The sequence below is a fragment of the Populus nigra genome, chromosome 19 (assembly GCF_951802175.1).
Source record: "Populus nigra chromosome 19, ddPopNigr1.1, whole genome shotgun sequence".
Lineage (NCBI taxonomy): Eukaryota > Viridiplantae > Streptophyta > Magnoliopsida > Malpighiales > Salicaceae > Populus > Populus nigra.
In genome coordinates this window covers 10,885,228-10,908,135 of record NC_084870.1, presented here as the reverse complement: position 1 = coordinate 10,908,135, position 22,908 = coordinate 10,885,228, and the positions used below count along the sequence as shown (strand labels likewise).

Here is a 22,908-nt window from a genome sequence, read left to right as displayed (position 1 = left end):
TCCCTCCCGACGTGCCCATCACATGATTATAAGTGTCCTTGGGAACATCAAACATTCGAATCTGATGATTTAACTGTTTAGTCGCAGTTGGCAATTTTTTTGCTCATTATCAAGCAACGAATGAGTTTTCAAATTTGGGCCGTGTCCGTGAGAATACATGAACCACCGAGTAACGTGAGGATGCTGTCGCGTTGTAGAGCTCGTTCGCGAGCGCTTTGGTGACATGACAGCAAAATAAATGAAATAAGAGAAACATTGCAAATCTTAAAAAGGTGGGGTTTCGCCAGAAGACACAAATAATATTAGGGTAGCTGTTCTAGCAAACCGAAGACATGGGAAATTTCAAAGAAACTCCATTCCCATGCTTTGGATGTTGAGTATGACAGGCAGATAGTTCAAGCGGGGGCAAATATAACTTGTAGTGTTAAATCCTTATTTACAAAGCCACAAGGTAGCATAGTAAGGATATCCCTACAGGGAGTTGGACTGCACGGCAGCAACAGTTGAGACCATGGAGTCTACTCCGCAAATATTGCGACCCCTGCAGATTTTGTAGAATCCATTCTCGCCCCAGCTTTCTCCCCATGAGTTCTTGATAATCCAGTATGGCTTCTCCTTCATCCTGACAGGAGCATAGCCAGCTGAACCATATCCCACCAGCAACACTCCATGATCCAACCTCCTTGAGCAAATATACGGGCATGAAACTCCTCCAATGTATGTTTGCATGAACACAGCATTGATGGCCACTGAATTAGAACACAGCAAGGGTTAGCCACAACTAAATACTAGAATTGCGGACGTCAAAAGAAAATTGATCGCTCAATCACTGAAAACCAAGTCAATTTACCTGCGAGGGGACCGTTTTTCACAAGATTTGCAGCAATTTGATCTTCATCAAGGGACACCACGCTAAAGTTGGCCACTCCAGCAGCAACCTTGTTCTTGTCAAATTTGCAAGCACCACGATCCATACCGGTGTAAGGATAGTCTTCCTCACGCATAAGACCACCAGCTTTGAGAGTATACTCAAAGGCACTATTCATCAGCCCACCATTGCACCCAGAGTCACATGAACCTGGTTCCTCTGGATCACACTGCACACAGGCGCGGGCTTAATTTAGAGAACAAGTAACCAACAAATATCTAAGCGCAGCAACTTGTGTGCCACATCATGCTATCCAAACAATCATTCCATTTCTTTATTTCTCATCAAAAGAAAATCCTTTCCAGGCATCATGTCAACAAATTAACCAGTCTCTGCATACAATGAACCATTAGCAGGGAACTGCAGGATTTAGAAAATATTGAATCCGCGCATGCCTAGTTATTGAATGAACTTATCAACATGAAAAGAATGCAGCCAACTCATAAATTTCTTTCCAGAATTATAACTTTTATATTATAACTTTTGACTTAAAGTCATAATCCAAAAATTGCTTTTTATAAATAACTTGTGAGAAAAATAAGTTAAAATGATTTTAAGTTAGAATTATAGCTGATAAATAATGACTCAAAACAATTTTTCTCAAGAAAGAAGTTGATGTAAGTTAAAATTCATAGGTTAAATTAGCTCTAACATATCCTTATATTTTAGTTTTAGTCTCGCATTTGACCCTATTAAGTTATTTCAACTTATCTTTATATCATAGTTCATCATCCAACCTAATTCTAGAAGATATTTTATGCAAATTGACACCGCGTGATGTTAAAATTCATTATTTTTTTTAATAAATTATGTTAGAATTGTGCTAAAATATCTATTGGAGAACGAAATAAAAATATAAAGACAAATTGGAAGCAATTAAATTTGTAGAGATAGATTAGATCTAACATATAATGAAATATTGAGCTAATTCCCCTAATTTTTTTACTCGATTTTCTAAAAAAATAATTTAAGATGTTATTTCTAACCAAACATATTTATGATTTTTAAAAAACAACTTAAATTAATTTGCGAAAAAAAAAACTTGGGATAAAATACCTCATGATCGCAATCCACAAGCTGCTGCTCGCTAAGGCTAACAAGCTCTCCAGTAGCAAGGAAATGTGCGCCTTCCAAAGCTCCTGTAGTGCTAAAACTCCAGCATGACCCACATGAACCCTGACCCCAACAAATCAAAAAATCAACATCATCATCAATAACCTTAACCCCCCAAAAAAAATCATCAATAAACATAAATCACGGCTGAAGTTTTAAAAAATTAATGAAAGCCAACACGTAACTTCCCCGCCTAAAATCTGAAAAAATATACACAAAAATAATGGAATATTCTGAGAGAAATTTCCACACTAGCCCATGGATGGCGTAACAAAGGTCTGACCGACCAAGAAAAGACAAGAAAGCCACTTCCCACAAACAAACAATCATAAGACAAAAAAAAAATCAAATCATAAAAAACCTGATTTTTAACAGGGCCAACAGCTCCTTTCTCTCTCCAATCAAAATCCTCAGGCAAATCATTCGTAGGCAAAATCGGAGCTGTATTCGCATCCTTAGGCAACCTCAACTTCCTTAAGCCTAAAACCTGCTTTCTAAACTCAGCCGAAGTCAAATCGGAGAACTGAGTCACACCATGACTCGCTGTTGGGTCCAATTTCTGATGACGCGCCGCGCGTCTCAGATTAGACTTGAATACGGAAAACCGGTAATCATGCTCTTCTTGTGAAAGGTATGATTTCTTGAATTTTCTCTTGAATAGCGAGAAGTGATGCTGCTCTGCGGTCAACAGGTTTGATGATGATTCATCCTGACCTTCAACTACTTGTCTGATCAGGGAATCATCACCGTTGAATGTCTCCGCAGAAATAGCGGAGATAAAGAAGAGAGAGAGGATGAGAAAGAGAGAGAGGTTGAGAGACATTGTTGGATTGAAAATCAGGTAATGGCGATGCCTTGGCAAAGGAGAGGTTTTTATAGAAAAATATACATGTTTGTTGGTTATTGTTAGACGTATAATATACGAATCCGATACGGATTGGGATACAGATTACGTGGATTCATTATATCATCCCTCGTGTATCAATACCCGTGTCTCTAGTTTAGATTAGATCAAATTCGACCCTCTACTTTTAATTTTATAATGGGTGGGCCCTACGGCGGATAATATGGTATAAATACGATTGTACTAATATACGTAGAGAGGGAGATGGGCGGTGCTTTAAAGCTAACAGACGGTAACGTGGGTTTTGCCTTTTGAGCTTGCTTAAGGAGAAAGGGCAGCGGATGGGCAATAGCAGAAGGACACGTGGTAGCAGTTGAGTGCTGGATTGAATGGTAGGTTCGGCTTTTTGGTTGGAAGCTAATCTATGTTTCTTCAGTCACGTCCTGGATATATTTGGGTATAAAAAGTGTGTTTGTCGTGGAGTTTGGGAATGGGCTTTTGGTCCAGGAAAGTCGCTGGGCTGGTCTGGGCTGGGTTTTGTTTACATGTGTTTTATATAATTTTGTTTTTTACAATAAAGGTATTCGTGGATGTATTTTAATTTCAATCAAGGTTAATATTCTTAATTTTTCATAAATGCTGGCCTCCAAGTTTAAATTGATTGAATTATGAAATAGGATGCTCCTTACTAATTATCTATTAACCTTTAAGATTTGTTTAGTTGATGTATTATGACATCAACCTTGGTCTCCTCTAATTATGTTTAATTATTAATCAAGAACTAAGTAAAATACCCACACCTGTATTTACAATAAAAAAATAAAAATGCAACTTTCTCTAGACTCAAGCTTGAAACAATAGGAGGAGCTATTGCATTTACTGCGTGAGACATCATCAACAGAGTATGGTGCTGGAATTTAGTAATGCTTTACTCAAATCACATGTTACTTAAATAGTTAAATTGTTCACTGGGTTTAGAACCTTGGGGACTTACTCTAGATCACAGTGACAGGGCCAAAGTTTTTTATCGACATCCGAAATGCAGCCTGAACTTCGAAGAGCTCGGTATGGCTGTTGGGCCTTTGGTTTAGATTACAATAAAAGGGCTCGGATATAAGAACAGCAGAAATGTAGCCTAATGAGCTAAAAATGGTTGCTGAGCTCTGATAAATTAAAGTGGTGAGGCGAAGGAAGCAGACCAAGATGGGTGTACCGGGCTCCTCTTCTTCTTCTTCTTCTTCATTGTTTCTTCTAGTTTGGGTTTTGGAAATGACATTGCTGTGTAGCGGAAGCAAAACAAGCAGTTTCATTAGGGCAGTGGAAAAGGGCATGGATATGGCTCTCCATAGTCATGTTTTCCAAGTTCCTCCAGGTTGCCATGCTCCCCGTGCACAGTACTCTATTTATTCATTCCTCCAGGTTACTGGTATGACATAATAATGTATGGTCAAAGTTATTTTTGTTTACTTTTGCTCCCGCAACTCGAAGCTCGCTGTTGTTTCTCAGTACTGCACAAAAGTAGAAGAAGAATAAAAAACACTGCTGCACAAGTCGATGTGAACATTGTTATGTCGTGATATATGTATGTATATTCACGAGCTGTTTTAAAGCCCAAAAGCTTCATGTTTTTGGTTTTCTCCGAACAGGGGTTGAGACAATTTTTGAAGGGCTTACGTTTACTCGGCGGGTTTTACCAAACGTGCACCACTGGTTTTGATTATGTGTCTTATAAGTTGCTAACATATATATCGGTTATACATGTTACGTTTCTTACATGGGAAACATTCGACAAAGAAACAGATTTTAAAGAAGGAAGAAAATAGAATAATTGGCTTGTCCTTTCATCGTTTAAAACGTTGATAGCCCGTAAATAAACATGATATTGTCCTACAGGGGCGGAGCTAAAAAAATAAAAAAGAAAAGGAGCCAAATTATAAATTAGAGGGTCAAGAAAAAAAATCAGTTATTTTTATTAAATATTTAGGCATTTCTTTGCAGGAACCGGGGCCTTCCAACCCCCCCTCCCTCTCCGCCACTGCTATTATAGAAAGTAAAGTTGCCTTCATGGAGAAAATGGAATAAGAAGTTATGACGATTATGATACTAATATTATTAAAAAGATTTTGATGAAATAAATTTAATAATATTTAAATAAATCACATGAATTACTCAAATACAAGTGAGCTTTATTATTTTTAAAGGACACGTTTTGATTCTCTCCTTTTATCTTTAATATTTTTTAATATTGTTAAATTTATTTTATCAAAGCTTTTTTAACAATATTAATGATATTATCATCAGAGTTTTGTCATGAATTTAATTTATTTATTTTTTATTGTAAATTATATAAGATCATTTTACGATCTGAGAAATTCGATTGCTACTCTCTAAACTAAACTGTCATAGTTCTCTGTATATTCTATACACTGTGCCATTTTTTCAAAAAAAAAAAATATTTAAGTGATAAATTTCAAAAAAAAACTCGAGAGAGATTAGCATAAAGAAGGCAGCAAAGCACTGGCTAGGTGGGGGTTACTTGGTATTCGTGGCATGGAGGAGTCTGGTGAAAGTAGTCCAGTCGTTTTAACGTCAGGAAGTCAACGGGCCATGCTGGTCCACTGCCGGCGCACCTTTTTTCACCAATTCACACTAGTGGCTGTCCATTCTGTGTGCCTTCTCTGCCCTTGGTTCTGCGTGTGGACCACAAGCCATAAACGAGAGTGGAAATAAGATTAACAAGATGAAAAAACACATTTTAGTCCCTGTATTTGTTTCACTTCAGCAGATCAGGCCCTTCAATAAACAATTCATCAATCTTGTCTTATATTCATTATATTTCATCAAATCAACCAAATCAAACCGGATTTTTAATACACCGTGATGAACTTACCCTGTATGGCTAGACGAAATCGTCTAAATTCCAATCCTTCCAGGGTTGAATTGATGAAATATAATGAATAAAAAGGTAAATCTGATGAACTTGTTTTTACAGGGATTCATTTGGTGGATTGGCAGAACCACAGAGGTTAGGTTTGAAAACTTTCCTTCCCCGTTTGATCAAGGAAGGAGCTGAAAGATTGATACGGCCATGGTTTTGAAATCTATGCAGCTTCTTTTTTGGACCTTTCAATCATTTCAGTATATCACAATCATCAATTGTGGGAAAGTGATGGATTACTTCGTTGACTCCTTTAATGAACTTTACTATATAAATTATTTTAAGATCTTCTAATCATCTCGTGAAATAATCCTGTCCATCCATCATGGACATTATGTTCGAGTAAGAAAATATCATCGAAAACCTCGCGATTGATTGCATTCTTCTCGCGATATAATGAACAGTCAAACCCAAATTCTGTAACCATTTAATAAATTGATCGTCCATGAATCGAAATCGAAAAATATATTTTAATCCATCTGGAAAAACTTTTAACTTCAAGTACTCTTCATGGTCTGGATTTTTTTCATGAGCAATTTATGATAAAAAAGAGTTAATTATTTTAAGTTAGAGGTATATTTAATAAAAATAATTCAAATTAATTTTCTTGAAGAAACAAGTTGAAGTTAAAAAGCTTTAGCTCTTGATTGAATTAAAATTTTAACTCGATTTTATAACAAGTTTTAATTTAAAAAAATTATTTATAATTAAAAAAAAAACAAGTTAAATCAATTTATAAAAATCATTCAAAATATAACCTTATAGTTCTCAAGAAATACATTTTATTTGCGTCCACGGAAGGGTAGAGAGTAGGTAGTTTACCCTAACAACAAATTATATTAGCACACTCTTAAGCTCGCTATTGATCAAATAAAAATAAAAATGATTTTTTTAAAAAGCTTTTTAAAAATAATTTGGGGTCTTTCCTGCAGCAATTGGATTTTGCTTTTGAAAAAAAAAATAACTTTATTTTCTTTTTGTGTTTTTTATTCGTTTTAAAATATTAATATAAAAAATAAATTTTAAAAAATAAAATAAAAAATTATTTTTATATTTTTACAAATGAAAAAACATTTTAAAAAATAATTTCTATCATTATCCCGATATCTCCCAAGTAAATGCAGAATTGATGCATGTAGCTCTGATTTCAAACAAGACTGACCAAATAGGTAAAATATCGTTTTGATTCATTGCTAATCACTTGCCATTGTAAAAAGATTAAGACAAATCACTAGATTAATTTGATGCCGTCCTAATTACTTAAACAACGCTGCAGAACTAGAAATGTCAGCCCAATTACCTAAATGTTTTTTTTTTAAAAAAGAAGCAATTTTAAAACCAGTAACCACGTAGAACGCTATATAAAGTATTCATTAGAACTCGGATGGCTCTGTATGTAACCATTATGTTAACGTAAATTTGCTTCCTCCATCGACCACTTCTTACTTGATACACACACAAGCTGATGGACTTTCTAAAGCTCAACCAAAAAGATATTTAAACACAGATGATATCTTGAAAGAAGCATTTTTAAAAAACCATTCATTACCTGGAAACTTATCCAAATGTGAAGAGCATTTATTTTGAAATCTCTTTTATGTTATTCTGTTTTTTTTTAAAAAAAACTTTTGGTTCGAGAAGAAGAATCAATGAAATGAACCCTGTTTGGCCTTTTCTTTCGTAGATAAGCGTTATCATGACACGGCCTGTCGGTGACTCCAGGGTCAACTTTACTATATTTCCATCCTACTTGAAAGAAAAGAACTCCCTCTTTTCGTATATTCGCATTTTCTTGCATCAATATATAAATATATAAATTTCTATCCCTTGCCTTGTTAAGCTCCCAGACTTGTTGACCTCAAATTTGTTTATTGGCAAAACATGGTATAGATATTAGATTCCAAGCACATTCCCCGTAGTATATGGGAAGCGCTACACTCCTGTGTATCTGAAAACAGGCAAGCGTTTCTACATATATACATGCATATGTCAAAGGGTTTGGAGTGTGGAAAGCACAAGATGTTGAACTCTAATTTGAAGAGGATGGGCTCTTCTCCTTCTTCTTCATCCCTTGTTTTTGCAGTTTTGTTCTTGATTCTTAACGCGCCTGTGTTGTGTCATGGAGGCAAAACCAGTAGTTTTGTTAGGAAAGTGGAGAAAACTGTTGATATGCCTCTTGATAGCGATGTTTTCAGAGTCCCTCCCGGCGACAATGCTCCCCAACAGGTGTATTATTTTTTTGTGTGTTTTTTATTTCTTTCTTTTCTTGTTCTTTTCAAAAGTGAGTTATGGTATTGTATTGTATATTTGATTGAATAAAAGTTTGCATTTTCTTTTTCATATCAGTACTTTAGGCGGGGTTTGTCAATTAATAAAGAAAAGCTTTCATTTTTTCAATACAAAACTGAATTTTAAATCTTTAATTCCTTTTTATTTCTTAGAATCATGGGGACTCTCCTTAGACTTTTGTTGATTTTCTTGATAGAAATAGTGGATGGACTCTCCTTAATTTCTTGATATGTGGGTGGTTTTTGATACAGGTTCATATAACTCAAGGAGATCATGTGGGCAAGGCAGTTATAGTGTCGTGGGTCACTGCTAATGAACCAGGTTCAAAAAAAGTAATTTACTGGAGTGAAAATAGTGAACATAAGGAGGAGGCTAACAGCAAAGTTTATACCTATAAATTCTACAATTACACGTCTGGCTACATTCACCACTGTACCATCAGAAACTTAGAGGTGAATTTCTAAAGTTTCTGATATGCTATTTGGTATTCATTTTGCTTCATTCCCAGCTCCCACTCCCTGTTTATGTTCTGTTTGGCATCGATAACCTGTAGTTCCTCAATAAATTAGTTGGAATTTGGACTTTTAATTGAAAATTCACCTTTTTGTACAAAATTAGAGTATGATTTTGATTACTTGACTTCTCGTGGCAGTTCAACACAAAATATTACTATGTAGTAGGGGTTGGGCACACCGAAAGAAAATTCTGGTTTACCACTCCTCCTGCAGTTGGTCCTGATGTCCCATATACATTTGGTCTCATAGGTATGTATGGCTTGCTATAGGTTATGTTTGCTTATATTATTGGCATTGTGGTTCAGTCATACCTGCAGTTTGCTCCAGTATTTTCTGTAAGGGTGTATGATTCTTTGAGCGGATAGGATTTTCTTGTTTTTACATGTGCTTCTGTCCTCATTATTGGGATTTATTTGCAGGGGATCTTGGTCAGAGTTATGATTCAAACACAACACTTACTCACTATGAAAAGAACCCAACAAAAGGGCAAGCAGTTTTGTTTGTTGGAGACCTATCTTATGCCGATAACTATCCAAATCATGACAATGTGAGATGGGATACATGGGGAAGGTTTGTAGAGAGAAGTGTTGCTTATCAACCTTGGATATGGACTGCAGGAAATCATGAGATTGACTTTGCCCCAGAAATTGTAAGCATCTCACACCATAGTTTGTCATCTAACGAAGAATAATATGTTTTAACGTTTCTGAAATATGTTAAGGGCAACAGGAGATAGTATCTTCTATATTCTTATTTTCTAAGGGTGGAAATGCTTCATCTCACACCTTTCGGATAATCCATGGCTTCCCATATCCGTTCAACTTTGTTCTCTTAGAAATTGTTGATCTCCATTCTCAGGGCTGCTTCTCAAAGCCATTACAAGCTTGATACTATATCATCTTGTTTGGCAACTAATTTTATTGCAGCTACCTCAATTTAGATGCTGAGTGTTACAATTACTGACGTGGTTTCTACTGGCCTTGAATTTAGAAAGTAAATTACACTTGGTGCTGCTGCTTTTGAGTTTTGATGCTCTGTGTTCTATGGTTCTAGTCCACTTTTTTTCCAAATGTATGTTTGATAGATGTGCAGAAGCTGCTGGAAAAGCGAATTCATAGCAAAAGAATGTATTGTTTTTGCAGGGTGAAACGAAACCATTTAAGCCTTTTACTCACCGCTACCATGTCCCTTATAGAGCATCACAAAGTACCGCTCCTTTTTGGTACTCAATCAAGAGGGCTTCAGCATACATCATTGTCTTGTCTTCATACTCAGCATATGGTAAGGACTTTACTCCTTTCTAAATTCCTAATAGAATGATGGAAGACCAAAATGTGCATGTGCATGCCGTAGAACTTGTTTCTATCAAACATCAGTCCTTGCTATCTTTTGTTGATATATTTTACAAGATGATTATATTTTTCATTGCTTACTGAAAGGCCTCGGAACATCATGATTTGTACACTGCTCAAATGTAGTTTAATTGGTTACCATAATTCCTGCACTGTCATCCTTTCGATTCCCGCGTTCAGATATTTGAAACATCAAGTATAATTCCTGCATTTCCATGCTTTGTCCAAATGTTTGTTACTCCAATGATGCAATTCCATAATCGTGTACCAGTACTCATGTAATTGCATCTGTTTTTCATCGTGATTTTAGGTAAATACACTCCTCAATACAAATGGCTTGAACAGGAGCTACCAAAAGTTAATAGGAGTGAGACACCGTGGTTGATTGTTCTTATGCATTCTCCATGGTATAATAGCTACAACTATCATTACATGGAAGGAGAGACCATGAGAGTAATGTACGAGCCATGGTTTGTTCAGTACAAAGTTGATGTTGTGTTTGCTGGTCATGTTCATGCCTATGAACGATCTGTAAGTATCCCTGGTCCCGTATAAATCATGTGATAAGGTTCATGTTTCTATTGAGATGTTTTCTTTCCAGTCCTTGGGGAAGTCTTTTTTTAATTTTTTCTAAAACCTTGGAAGTTCTGTAAAGATTTCTTAGTTTGGCTTCGGTTTTGGTTTTGCTTCCAAATGACATTAAATGAAAATCCTTTAAACTAATCTAACTTGAGATTCTCCAAACTATCAAATTATTGAGGAGAGATTTGTGGATGTCATCAATCAGAAAGAACCATCAGACACTAGATTTGAATGTGAAGTCATTATCAAGGTAAAACTCTGGCACATCTTCTGTCCGTAACCAATGGTTTACTGTCTCTGTAGGAACGCATATCGAACATCGCATACAACATAGTAAACGGAAAGTGTGTTCCGGTAAGAGATCAAACTGCCCCAGTTTACATTACCATTGGCGATGGAGGAAATCTTGAAGGCTTAGCAACAAAGTAAGAAGATTGAAAAAAAGAACTCATATTCCCAGATATATATATATATATATATATCTTCGAGTTTGCTTGCATAGTTAAATATAACGTGGCCTCATTGTCCTGCAGTATGACATATCCACAACCAGAGTACTCAGCATACCGCGAGGCCAGTTTTGGTCATGCCATTTTCGATATCAAGAACAGAACCCATGCTTACTATGGCTGGCACCGCAATCAAGATGGATATGCTGTGGAAGCTGACACCATGTGGTTCTTCAACAGATACTGGCATCCGGTTGATGATTCAACAAATTCTGAATCGTGATGACATAGTTTTTTAGTTTCTCTCGTTTTCATTTCTGGGTGATCTTTTGTCAACTTTCTGTAATAAAATTCTCATATAGAGAAGTGGACCTCAACCACAAATCTTCCACTGGCCCTTTTGTCAGCGTCTGTGACAAAACAAAAAAACTGTTTGCAGATCAGATCGTACAGCAAGATACACACAAAAAGTGTAATACGTGCTTTGGAAAGCGCATCATAATAATTTAGCTGTACCTTTTCGTAGTGCAATCTTGTACTCTGTCCATCTCAGCTACAGATTCTCTCTTTTCCCTTGTAGAAAAAGAGTGAAGTTTTCTCAATCTTATGCTTTGTTTACTACTGGTATTTCTTTTTTTATTTTTTGAGAATGGTAACCACCACTGCTACTCTAAAATCATCAGAAGCCATGGAATTTTATTCACCACCCCCCATTACTGGTCTCTGGAAGCAATCCTGGTGAGCTGTTATTGTCCCGTTTCCACACCAATTTTAATGCTAATCCAGTTCTCAAGAATAAAAACTAATAATTGTTCTTAGTATAAAACAATTTGCTATGAGTTTAGAACCAGAACAAGAGAAAAAAAGAAAGAAAGAAAGAAAAAAGACAAAACATTGTTTAATATTTTGGTAGTTTTTTTAAGTGATTTTCAAATTATTATTTTTTTAATATTAAGTTGATGTTTTCCAAGTATTTTTCAACAATTTAATATATTTATATTAAAAAAAAACATCAGTATTTTAATTGAAATCACTTTTAAAAATTAATTGGTATAACATCACCGAACAAACAGTGAACCCTCCCACACCCGGAGTGAGAGACCAAAATCTAATTGAAAAAAATAGGAACGTAAAGGAGAGAGGCTTTGTTACGGATAAGCAAGTAAAATCTTACCAAAATGAGTATAGTTTTTCTTAAACAAATCAGTATTTTATATCAAAGAAGTCACACTGCCTTTCATTCATTTACAAAGAAGTGGTTGGAATTGTGGAAAGAAAATGTTTGTTTTTAAGAAATATATTAAAATAATATAATATCTTATTTTTTAAAATTTATTTTTAATATAGTATTAAAAAAAATATTTTAAAAAAATTAAAAGTATAAAAATAAATAGTCCACCGTACAAATCACAACAAATAAACAATATTTTTATATTTTAAAAGTGTTTTTAAAAAAATTTGAAAATTTTTATTTTATTTTATTTTATTTTTTATTTTAAATTAATATTATTTTAATGTTTTAAAATTATTTTAATATGTTAATGTTAAAAATTATTTTTTAAAAAATAAAAAAATATTATTTTAATATATTTTTAAATAAAAAATACTTTTAAAATAAATATAACCGCGTTACCCAAACATAGATGACCATCTCTTCTATCCTATTTCTATCCGTCAGCTTGAATCCATCGCATGCACCGATTGGCGGCTTTCCCTTCCTTATAAACTCAGCGGATTAGCGCGCGCGCTCTCTCTCTCCACAGCTAAATATTACGACTTGTGCGTACCGCTGTCTCACACATTCCTCTACTCTAATGAAGAGTACATCGGAATCTCAATAAAATGGCGGAGCCAATAGATAACAACAACAGCAACAGCAACAAAGAAATAAACAACGGCATTCGCCGTCTCCTTCTCTTTAGAAAAGCTCACTCCGGTGTTCATCGCCGTCTTGTAAGCTTTCTCTCTACTGATTATTATTATTATTATTATTTTCGCGTTTTAATTTTTATGCATGCTGCACTATTTTGTTTCACATTTGCTTAATTCATAGATCTAGTGGTTTGGATTAGAAACTGTTTATGGATGGAGCTTAGTTTAGGAGAAAATTAGTGATTAAACTAGCTGTTCTGCTAATCAAGCACGGAGATACTTTTTTTTTCTTTTCCACTTTAAGTTACTATAGATGCTTATTGGATTAGGTTTAGAACAAAATTCAAGTTAGAACTTATTTTTTTTAGTAGAGATGCGTGTGCGTTCCTTTCCTGAATTTTTATCAATCTAGGAATTGCCATTGGAGTGATTTGGAATATTTCCTATTGTTTCAAGCTGGATTGGAAGTTTGCTGTTGCGTGGATGTCGTGTGATTGAAGTTTTATCAACATTTTTCAATTTTAAGTTCATTATGGGATGATTTTGCGTTGTTTTGAAATTCTAATGGTTAGCAACCTTTATTTTAGTTTAGTAATTGTACCTCTTAAATGATGCTTGAGAATGATCTAACGAGCAGGCAACTAGCGGTTTCCTCTGTGACGCCTTCTTCTTTCATGTTTTTTTTTCGTTTTCTTTTAGGAGAACCTTCAAGTATTCCACAAGTTCTTAGTGTGAATGCCATTCTGTTTTTTTATAGAAGGATTGGAGATGCAATGGAAAAGGGTATGTGAGCTTTCGTAATTACATTCGCAGGCCAAGAAATTGGGACAGTTTGCCAAGCCACCAAAGCACTCCGGGAAACAGGTTGCTGACAATTTACTTGAATGCAGCTGGTTGTGACATCTTATACTGACAGAGTCATGCTCACACACCTGTAAACATTGGGTTTAGTAATTATTCCAACTAACTGACATTTGACTTACCTTACATAAAAAAAAATATATTTATCTAGATGAACTAGAGATATTGTTAATAGTGTTCTTTCTGTGGCTTTGCTGATTTTCGGCAACTGCTGAACTTCCTAATTTAATTTTATTTTACTTTGTTTTGAGAATCATCGTGAACTTCTATAAAAGTGCACTTTGTGAGTTGTGACTTCTAATTTAAATCTATTTCTTTATAAAATCCTGACATCAGGGTAATTTACTGGTTGATGCATCAGTGGACGATGGCTTCAATCTACGAGTCCACTCTCCCATTTGTTCGAGGTGGACAGCTGGACTTCCAGCCAGGTATGCGTCCGTTTCTTCTGGATTTTCTTTTGGTACTTAAAAGTCTTATTTGTACCTCTGACTGTGCTGTGTGCTTCTGCTATCAATTTTAATGGGTTTCCAAGAGTTGAAATCCTTACAACTGAGCAATCTTCTTTTGAAGCCAGCAATGCACTTGTTCAAGGAACCTACCACATCATTGGCACCTTCCCCTATCACCACCTGTTTCTACATGTTTGAAATTTGACATTGGTCTGATCTGACAATTTATGCGTTTCACTTTTATGTTAACTCATCAGCCTTAGATTTAATTGCTGAAAGCAGTATTTTTACCTGAGAGAAAGTAAAAGTTACGTGATAAAATAGAGGTAAAGCCTTTTTTCTGGTTTAGGAGGGAAAAAATGCAAAAACAAAATTAAATAAAAATAACCGTGTATTCTCCCAGCTTATTCCACCCCTTCTCTTCTTGTTCTACTTTAGCTTCCATTCTGTTCCAAGAACCAGCTAGTTAATTTCTTGTGATTTTTTAGTTGATTATAAATTTAAGGCTCCTTGCATGACAACAGCAAAGCTCTACATCTTTGATTTGGCATTCTTGCATGTAATTATGAACTTCATTTGCAGAACCTGCGAAGTATCAGTCCATCTTCTACTCGCAGAACAAGTTTCAGTTCAACTGCAAGTGATAATGATTCCCTATGTTGCCAAGGGGTTGAGCCTGCGTATTCTTTTGTAGGAATGCATTGCATCTTTGATCAATGCAAAGCTGCTGGTATTTCTTTACGTTACCAACATACACTTCTTTCATGTCCATTCATGTTTTAGTTTGAGTGGTTAATCTATCTTCTTAGACTAAGCACCTGCAGTTACTGTTTTGAAGTTTGGGTACATGAGTTCTGACTAAGCACCCTCATCAGATGGAACGTTGACAGTGTGCAGTGTCTCGGAACCACCTTCAGTCATAAAACAATTAGAGGGCCATTCTAAAGATGTCACAGGTTTGATTAACTGGTATTGTTTCTATGGTTTTTTCTTATATTTCGGGTCCTAAGTATTTGTTTGTGTGGGTGTGCTTTCACATGTTTCCATGATCAAAGGCTTCACATTCTATTGTAATTTAGACAGCGTAGTGGCACGTGTAAGTACTATGCCTAAGCAACAAGTCCTTGGTTTGTATTGGGGAGACATTGTTCTCTAGTCTTGAGTGCAACCATGGTATCGGCGTGATAGATCGATTGAAAATCAGTCCCAATTATCTTTTAGGCAAACAACTAGAAATGAAAATGAAAACACGATCTTGTGCAGCATTCAAAAGTACAAACCGATTTACATGGAACCTACTTAATAAAATTTATTTGTGGATGACTGCTTTGTAGAACTGTATGAAGTATGAGCTACATTCTGCCTGCTAGTATTGCGTTCTTCCCATGTTTTTGTGAATTAAAGTTCTGGTCGCTTTGAATTTTGTTTATAGTTAGTTCCACACGCCATCAACTATCACTTAGATTGAGAATACTGATTTAACTAAGTATATTTGTGCAAGCGTGATTCCTGCATGTTCTGAGAGGAGTCAGCAGAGAGCAGTGCAAATCTTTAGTCTCTATATCCAATATATTCTCACCAAGGACACTGCTAATTATATTGATTGAGTACAAGTTTATATATATTGCCATCATTGCCACATTTCTAAGTCTGAAAAGTATTTCCAGACTTCAACTTCTCATCCAACAATCAGTACATTGCATCAGCATCCATGGATAAAACTGTGAGAGTATGGGAGTTGTCAAAAGTGATTTGCATTCGAGTAATATATGGAATCTCTTCACAGTTGTGTATTCGTTTTCATCTTGTAAGTATGCACTGAAGCGCGCCCCCCCCCACATCAGTGTTTGCGTGTGCTTGCATATATGATGAACAGAACTGGAAATGTTCCATAAATAATATGTTCTGTTCATTCTTCACGACTTGATTGGCCGTCTGAATTTTCTCTCTTTTGTTTCCATCAATGCAGGTAAATAACGACTTTCTCTCAGTTGGCAATACAAACAGAGAAATTACTGTAAATACCATTTTCCTTTGCTTGCTTGCTTGCTACGTCATAGCACATTTACTTGACTAGCTGTATTCACTCGTATTGTTGTCATAATTGATTGGATATGAGAAAGCATCTATCACATTTGATGATTTAAAATAGATCGATCCTACTCACGATCTTAATCAGTATGAGAGATTACCAACTTCTTATGTGCAAGCTTTCATGTTGAAGCAATTTCAAATGAGAATCTCTAAATCTGTGATCATGCTTGGCCATGTGATAGCAAAAAAATTCTACCCCACCACCCTTCAGTTTTCCCGTTGATTAATTCCACTTGATATTAAGCACTTCTTTATTGATATACCAGGTATTTAATTTCAGCACTGGCAGGATTATTAATAAATTGGTGCTTGATGATAAGGTTACTGCTTTGGACCATGATCACACTGGTCACCTCATTTTCAGTGGGGATGCACAGGTGACTCTTCTTCTGTAAATACATTAAATAACCATCACCTTTGGATGACTTTTCATTTCACCTTTTCAGATAATGATTAATCAACCTATGCATGTAGGGATGTGTACTCGACAAGCATGGACCCACACACAGGTGCGTTGTTTCAGTCTCATCGCTTCGAAGTAGTGCCGAGAGCAGATATCAAGTTACAACTGTATGGTACCGGAGTTTCTCTCTGCTAGCTGGAGGCCCAGTGTTGCTGACCTGTACTCAAGATGGAAGTTTTTCTTTCTTTAGGTTTGTTTCTCAGACACACCTTCTGCTGCTAGATCATGTAATTTGAAGTGATTTAGAGGATGTTATGCTGGTGTTGCCTTGGAAATAAAAGGTTATCTGACTTTTAGTGGCTCACTCAAATTGGCTCCTCGAGTACATAGCATCTGGGCTTCTTTCTGTCCCCTGCTTTCCCTTGAAAAAGGAGAGTACATAGGTTTGTATTTTATTACAGCAATTTAGGTTCTGATATTTGGTCACTTATTATTGGTACATATGAACTTAGAATACAACTAAAAAGCTTATGTAAAAACATGTTCACTTGTGCAATTTTTTCTTAGATAATTTCATAATATTCAAGTGTGTGTTGGAAAATTAGTTGTGGCATGAAATGTAATGTATTTGTAGGTCATCGTATACTGGATTAGTAAGTTTGTTGTCACCTTCTACACAACTTTTATGTCTTGTGCAACTATCCCACAGCCTCCATGCTCCTTTCCCAACTTTCCTACAGCCCCTGAGATTTTCTGCAACAGTTTTTCCAACCACTGCACCTTCTTACACTACATTTTTCAGAGAGAATCAAAATAAAGGGTGAGGGTTGATTGGGAAGCGTAAAAGCTCCATTAAAACTGCAAGGTTTTGGTCTAGAACTGAGTGTTCACATATCCTACAATAGAATCTTAAATTTGACCCAATCTGGGAACAGTAATAACCGTTTTATCTTTGCTGAAGTGCTTTTTTTGTAACATGAAGTTGCCTGAAGTGAGGATTCAAACGTATACTTCTACGACCTAACTCGGCCAAGGCATACAAGCGTCAACAAGCTACAGGTTCATCTCTCCTGCATACTGGGTTTTGATGTTTCTTTATTTCACCTACATGTTCTCATCATTATGAGCATTTCTGACTGCAGGGTCATAGCTTTCCAGTTGGTGATGTTGCGTGGAACCACGGGGAGAATTTGCTGGCTACATCTGATATTTATGGCATCGTTATTTTATGGAAGAGAGAAAAGACAAGACAGGTATAAGCGGAAACAATTCATTCACGCACTCCAGGAGTAAGACTTTAGCTTTGTCTTGGGTCGTCATTCTTTTGTAACTGCTGAACCATTTGTTGCATTATTTCTCCGATTCATTGTGTCGATGTGAAACTGAGCGATCACTATTTGTATTAAATTTTGTACTCTGCAGTTAACCATTTGCATGTATACGGTACGGCATTGAAGAAGACAACACGAAATTCATGGTTGGTATTAAATAGTATTGCATATTATTTTCCTGTGGGCAAAATGATGAAACAAGCGGAGGCTTTTAGGAGCTACTAAAGCGACACCGAGGACTTTCTTCTTATATTCCAATTGAAGCTTCTTCTTTGATGATGTGATCGCTAAAATAATCGTAGGAAACAGTAGGACAAAATGCTATTTTTCTCGGTAACTTGAGTTATTTCTCATCTTGGCTTCCGCTTTCAGAGTCGCAATCAGAACTTTTTCCCAGCGGTACTGTTGGACAGTTTTTCTTAACAAGCTAAAGGATGTTCGATAACAAGTTTGTGATTGGATTTTATAGTGTTCTAAACCTCACCAGCCATGGTGGGATTCTTAGCAATGCGACCAACCTCTTTGAAGTTCGCTATCAGAACCATTGATTTACAGTTATAAACGAGAAGATTGAACAAGCTTTTTAAACTGTTTAGTTTTTAAATATTTTTTGTTCGATTTTTTAAAAATTAATTTTTAACATCAAATCTAAAAATATCAAAAAAATGAAATAAAAGGAATTTTTCTTTTTTCAAAACCAACCATTGATTTCCTTTCCTCCGGCCTTTGATATCCTTCGGAATGTCGAAAAAGAATAAAAAAAATTGTCTCTTCAAGTTAGAACTTTGGTTAATCTTTCATTCGACATGAAATTTAAAACATGACAGTTTACTTGCATTAGCATATTACAACTAGGTTTATTAAACGCCTCTTTAAAATGTCATGAAAAAAAAATTAAATCTTTTTTTTTTAATTCATTTTAGAAAAAGCATTAATTATTACCATGCTGCAGCAGTTCAGCGATAATCATCCATGCAGATACCTTTTACTATTTTTGCCCCCAGCTGTGTATCTAATTGTTTTTCCAACAAGTTAAAATAGTTTGGATTATACACAGCCCTAGTTTATAAACAAGAAACCAGAGTGAGAAACATGTACATGATTACATAAAACTAAAAACAACCAAACACATCCTCGACAGGGTGGCCAATCCTCAAACCATTTAAACACGACAGATTTCCAAACCAGTTTCCCTCTGCCATTAACTCGCAAATAAAACAGCTTGTGATGCAGATATCTTTGCCTCCGTGTTTGCTTGAAACCTAACCAAGGTTAAAAAGAGACCTCCAGTTCCTCTGCTATCATTATACATCAGCATCTGTATTTTATTTACTTTTTATCACCTTCGGCGTCTCTTCGTTTCCACCTGCATGAACACCATGGAAAATATCATCAATGATAGAGTCAATTCATTCTTCCTGTATTCGTGGTTATCTGCCATTTGCATGCCACTTTGACACGGATCCTTTTCTCTGTTAGAATTACAGAACCCCCATTATCACAAGACAACAGCAAGCCACCATAAATTAGCATAAGAAGTTCTTCTCACTCTAAATTAATACCAACACAAAAGTAATCAGGAAAACTAAAATGACTTTTGACTTGTTTGCCTTGAGTCACATGCTTACCCACTTGCCACACATTCAACACTACAGTAAATGGGAATACCTTTGCATCTGATTGTCTGGTATTATGCGGATTCTGCAACTTCTTCTGGCTTTCAGATGAACAGTTCTCACAGAAGAAGTGATCAAGTCTTTTAGCTTCCTCTGCAGACATTTCTATACAAGCAGGATGAAACCTGAATCAAAAGGTAGTATGCTGAATGATGCATTGTTTTCCCAATGTATTTGCATAAAATGGATATGTCTGCAGCAAAACAGCTCTCTGGTAAAAACATCCCATGAATATGCACAGACAATCACATAAGAAAAGGCATTAAACCATAAGCCTCTATACCCTTGTTGCTAACTCCTTCCGAACTAGGAGCATGTACGTAGCCTCGACCTCAATATAAGAAATCCCTTTGAAGTGAAGGTTAGAAACAAATCTCGTGATCAAGGCATGCCTCTAAAATCACATGCCAGAGGAAATTTGGAAAAGAAAAGGGAAGAAAAACATGCAAGCAAAAGACACGGTGCAGAGTTTTTTTTTTTTTTTTTTTTTCCATGACGACCTTCTCCTGTACTTTTTAATAGCGAAGGCTCCCGTTTTCAGTTAAAACTACTGGACAATTTATCTGTCCTTCACGTAAACAATTGCTCTTACACAGAAAGCACAAATGCATGTGTGATATCTTTTGGAGAAAAGCAGAGTGGCTACAGTCACTTAAAAAGAAAAATCTAAGATACTTTAGTTACCAGAAGCCGAAACAACTTCAAAATAACTGTAGAAAACATTACTGTAGTCCAATTCAACTGTAATCCATCTATTACTTCAATCCCAGAGACAATTTGCACAGAAAATATAATGCCTATTCCCCTCGGTTTGAAAATAAATATGAAAAAACAACTGACAACTGGAAATGGTGTTGTAAATGTAAACATATTCTTTCTCGCAAAAAGAAGAATAAAATTAAACTCCTCTAGTCTCCTTAACATTTGGGATAGCAAGCTGCGCGAGCTCCTAGCTAGAACTTACAAGCACCCACGTGATCATGGCATTGAATAATCTCATCAAGCAAATTCCAAACAGCATCACAGAACAAAAACCCATTCACGAAACCTGAACTAGAACCCAGAAAAGGGCTTCAAACAAACTAAATCATCTCAGAGGCACACAACTTACCAATCACTACAGATTTCACATTGAACCATCAAGTCATCAGGATTGTACGGCATCTCACATTTACAATACCTGCCACATCAAAACCAATTCATTATCCACATAAAACAAAACCCATCTTGCTATTTTAATCCTAAATAAAAATGTTCAATTCAAATCCATCAAGCCACAATCAAGCTAAAAAAACTCGAATAATAGCATAAAAATCAAGCTAAAAAATGAAAAAACACCGAATGAAACTGTCAAATTCACATTTAATCAAAACAAAAAATCAGCTTTTAATTATAATCACAGGGTCTATAACAAAAAAGAAAAGAAATTTTGAGGCTTACACGGCAACTCTATCAGGAATAAAAGCACCAGTAGACGAATTATACTCGAAACGACAAAAGAAATCGTCATTTCCAACAGCATCAAGCTTGGTATAACTCTTGAAACTATGAACCGTACACTTCCCTTCAATCGTGTCTGCACTCTGGATATCATAATGATCGGAGAGAAAAACCTCCTTTGAGCCATGAAACTGCCGGCGGCCACCAATTGATTCCTCCGGGCGGTAATACCACCGTACATGTACCCTCGCGTTGGCTCCTCTACCGTCGGATTCAATCCGCTCAATCTTCGCCACGTACGAGGGGGTCGACGGATCCGATGGTCGCAACAACACGCAATCTCCGGCTACAGAAAGGAAAGAAAGAATGAATTTCATATTTTTTAGATGATATTAATCAGTTGAAAAAATTACAAAAGGGGGGCGAAGTTTTTATTACGTTTAACGATTTTGTTGATGGGTTTAACAGTGTAAGAGTCAAGAGTGCGTCTTGGTGCTTTAGCTTTGGCCATGGAAGTGGTGTGTAAACAAGGTCATGCACACAGACAAGAAAGAGATTGTGGAGGAGAGAGAAGATATTAAACACAAAGGTTGTCCCCTTATTGTTTTAATAATTTTATTTTTATGTATTTCTAGCTTGTTCAGTTAGTAAGATTCTACCTGTTTTTTTAATTTGTTTTTTTAATTATTTTTTATTTAAAAATATTAAATTAATATTAAAATTTATTGCCCAAGACATCCTATTCCCATATTTGTTATGACTATTTTTAAACCATTTCATAATTATTATATGCTATAAATGCTATAGTTCTTAGCCGTGTTAAATCTTAAAAAAAACATAATTTATAACTATTTTATTTTATTATTTTTTTATAGATTATTGTATAAAATAAAACAAAAATTAAAATGTGATTGAACCGGATTTATGGTTCAACCGGTGTGAAACCTAGTCTGTTCCAGAGGGTTTTCTCCTGACTTTTTTTTTAAAAACTCTGACCAGACCCGTTGAGTGCCTGGTCCTGGTTCCACCAATTTCTTGAACAGGTTCGGTTGGGATATTTCCGGAACAGGATATAAGGTCCCATGCTGTTTAGTTGACAATCTAGCACGGGAATTGTGGAGTAAACCTGTTAATTACTGGACTTTTGAACATAGCATAGCAAACATAGTTTAATTAATTAACATGTATCATATTCCACACTGAACATTACAATATAAAAATGCTCAGCATGGAATTTGATCCACACGCGCCATATTGGCGCGTGGAAAAAATGCTCATAATTAAATCATTAAAAGCGGGAAATTTTATATGCTTAGAAAGGAAGTACGACTAATTATCCTCTAGATCTGTTTTGAAAAAGAAATAGATGATAAAAGTATTTTCACTTAATTAAAAAAAGAATTCTCTTTTTTTTTTAATCCATCTTTATTTCGAGGATAGGATAAAACTTGTTCGCTCTAAAACCAAACAGGTCATTTCCCACGTGAATAGATTTTTCGTGAATTTATTTGTGGGCCAGGAGGGAGCGCATGAAGCTTGATGGAAGCGTGGGGGAGTTTTTCATGTTAATGTTTGCCTGGGAAGTGGCAAGAGGCAATCTGAAAGGCATGTGCTGTGATGGTTGTCTCTGTTATCGCCGTCTCAGTTCTCAGCTGTTGCTGTTTCTCTGTTCATTTCCCACGTCAAGTTCAGATCGGTGTCTTTGGTATCGCCACGTCATCGTTCTGAAAGTACATGTCCCTTCGTTTAACGACATCTGCATCTTGAGG

At 35.7% G+C, this 22,908-nt stretch overlaps 4 protein-coding genes across 8 annotated transcripts; 2 read left to right on the top strand and 2 right to left on the bottom strand.

Moving 5' to 3' along the window:
• Positions 1-278: 278 nt before the first annotated feature.
• On the bottom strand, positions 279-2,903 carry LOC133680096 (cysteine protease RD19A-like). Its single transcript, XM_062102921.1, has 4 exons — positions 2,403-2,903; positions 1,985-2,104; positions 851-1,097; positions 279-749 (listed from the first exon to the last, which is right to left on the bottom strand). The coding sequence occupies exons 1-4, from the start codon at positions 2,862-2,864 to the stop codon at positions 472-474; spliced, it is 1,107 nt and encodes a 368-aa protein (XP_061958905.1). The 5' UTR covers positions 2,865-2,903; the 3' UTR covers positions 279-471.
• A 4,663-nt stretch (positions 2,904-7,566) lies between these two features.
• Positions 7,567-11,612, top strand: LOC133680670 (purple acid phosphatase 2). Its single transcript, XM_062103703.1, has 8 exons — positions 7,567-8,049; positions 8,364-8,564; positions 8,765-8,876; positions 9,047-9,276; positions 9,770-9,908; positions 10,290-10,510; positions 10,865-10,986; positions 11,095-11,612. Exons 1-8 carry the CDS (start codon positions 7,804-7,806, stop codon positions 11,291-11,293), a joined length of 1,470 nt encoding a protein of 489 aa, XP_061959687.1. The 5' UTR covers positions 7,567-7,803; the 3' UTR covers positions 11,294-11,612.
• Positions 11,613-12,678: 1,066 nt separating this feature from the next.
• On the top strand, positions 12,679-18,297 carry LOC133679256 (uncharacterized). 5 transcript variants are annotated; one of them, XM_062101798.1, is made up of 12 exons: positions 12,679-12,963; positions 13,643-13,746; positions 14,105-14,174; positions 14,778-14,925; positions 15,071-15,151; positions 15,863-16,002; positions 16,165-16,212; positions 16,556-16,666; positions 16,764-16,942; positions 17,050-17,135; positions 17,675-17,751; positions 17,835-18,297. In XM_062101798.1, exons 1-11 carry the CDS (start codon positions 12,853-12,855, stop codon positions 17,680-17,682), a joined length of 1,086 nt encoding a protein of 361 aa, XP_061957782.1. In that variant the 5' UTR covers positions 12,679-12,852; the 3' UTR covers positions 17,683-17,751; positions 17,835-18,297. The 5 variants fall into 5 exon arrangements, with proteins under 5 accessions (XP_061957782.1, XP_061957781.1, XP_061957783.1 ...); XM_062101797.1 differs by having other exon boundaries at positions 17,050-17,751; positions 17,835-17,945; positions 18,115-18,297; XM_062101799.1 differs by lacking the exon at positions 17,050-17,135.
• Positions 18,298-18,978: 681 nt separating this feature from the next.
• Positions 18,979-21,751, bottom strand: LOC133679258 (chromatin remodeling protein SHL-like). Its single transcript, XM_062101801.1, has 5 exons — positions 21,578-21,751; positions 21,140-21,485; positions 20,811-20,879; positions 19,692-19,824; positions 18,979-19,389 (listed from the first exon to the last, which is right to left on the bottom strand). The coding sequence occupies exons 1-5, from the start codon at positions 21,648-21,650 to the stop codon at positions 19,363-19,365; spliced, it is 648 nt and encodes a 215-aa protein (XP_061957785.1). The 5' UTR covers positions 21,651-21,751; the 3' UTR covers positions 18,979-19,362.
• Between the last annotated feature and the right edge of the window lie 1,157 nt (positions 21,752-22,908).

Bases quoted from the DNA above. Each gene is read 5' to 3' on its own strand.
- LOC133680096 (XM_062102921.1), bottom strand. From the start codon at position 2,864: ATGTCTCTCAACCTCTCTCTCTTTCTCATCCTCTCTCTCTTCTTTATC. The intron at 2,105-2,402 runs GTTTTTTATGAT...TGTTGGGGTCAG, and splicing joins TTGGCCCTGTTAAAAATCAG to GGTTCATGTGGGTCATGCTG. The intron at 1,098-1,984 runs GTATTTTATCCC...GCCTGTGTGCAG, and splicing joins TTGTGGATTGCGATCATGAG to TGTGATCCAGAGGAACCAGG.
- LOC133680670 (XM_062103703.1), top strand. From the start codon at position 7,804: ATGCATATGTCAAAGGGTTTGGAGTGTGGAAAGCACAAGATGTTGAAC. The intron at 8,050-8,363 runs GTGTATTATTTT...TTTTTGATACAG, and splicing joins GCGACAATGCTCCCCAACAG to GTTCATATAACTCAAGGAGA. The intron at 9,277-9,769 runs GTAAGCATCTCA...TTGTTTTTGCAG, and splicing joins TTGACTTTGCCCCAGAAATT to GGTGAAACGAAACCATTTAA.
- LOC133679256 (XM_062101797.1), top strand. From the start codon at position 12,853: ATGGCGGAGCCAATAGATAACAACAACAGCAACAGCAACAAAGAAATA. The intron at 12,964-13,642 runs GTAAGCTTTCTC...TTTTTATAGAAG, and splicing joins CCGGTGTTCATCGCCGTCTT to GATTGGAGATGCAATGGAAA. The intron at 15,152-15,862 runs GTTTGATTAACT...AAGTATTTCCAG, and splicing joins CCATTCTAAAGATGTCACAG to ACTTCAACTTCTCATCCAAC.
- LOC133679258 (XM_062101801.1), bottom strand. From the start codon at position 21,650: ATGGCCAAAGCTAAAGCACCAAGACGCACTCTTGACTCTTACACTGTT. The intron at 19,825-20,810 runs GTAAGTTGTGTG...CTTTTGATTCAG, and splicing joins TGTGAAATCTGTAGTGATTG to GTTTCATCCTGCTTGTATAG. The intron at 19,390-19,691 runs GTATTCCCATTT...GTGTTCATGCAG, and splicing joins CCAGACAATCAGATGCAAAG to GTGGAAACGAAGAGACGCCG.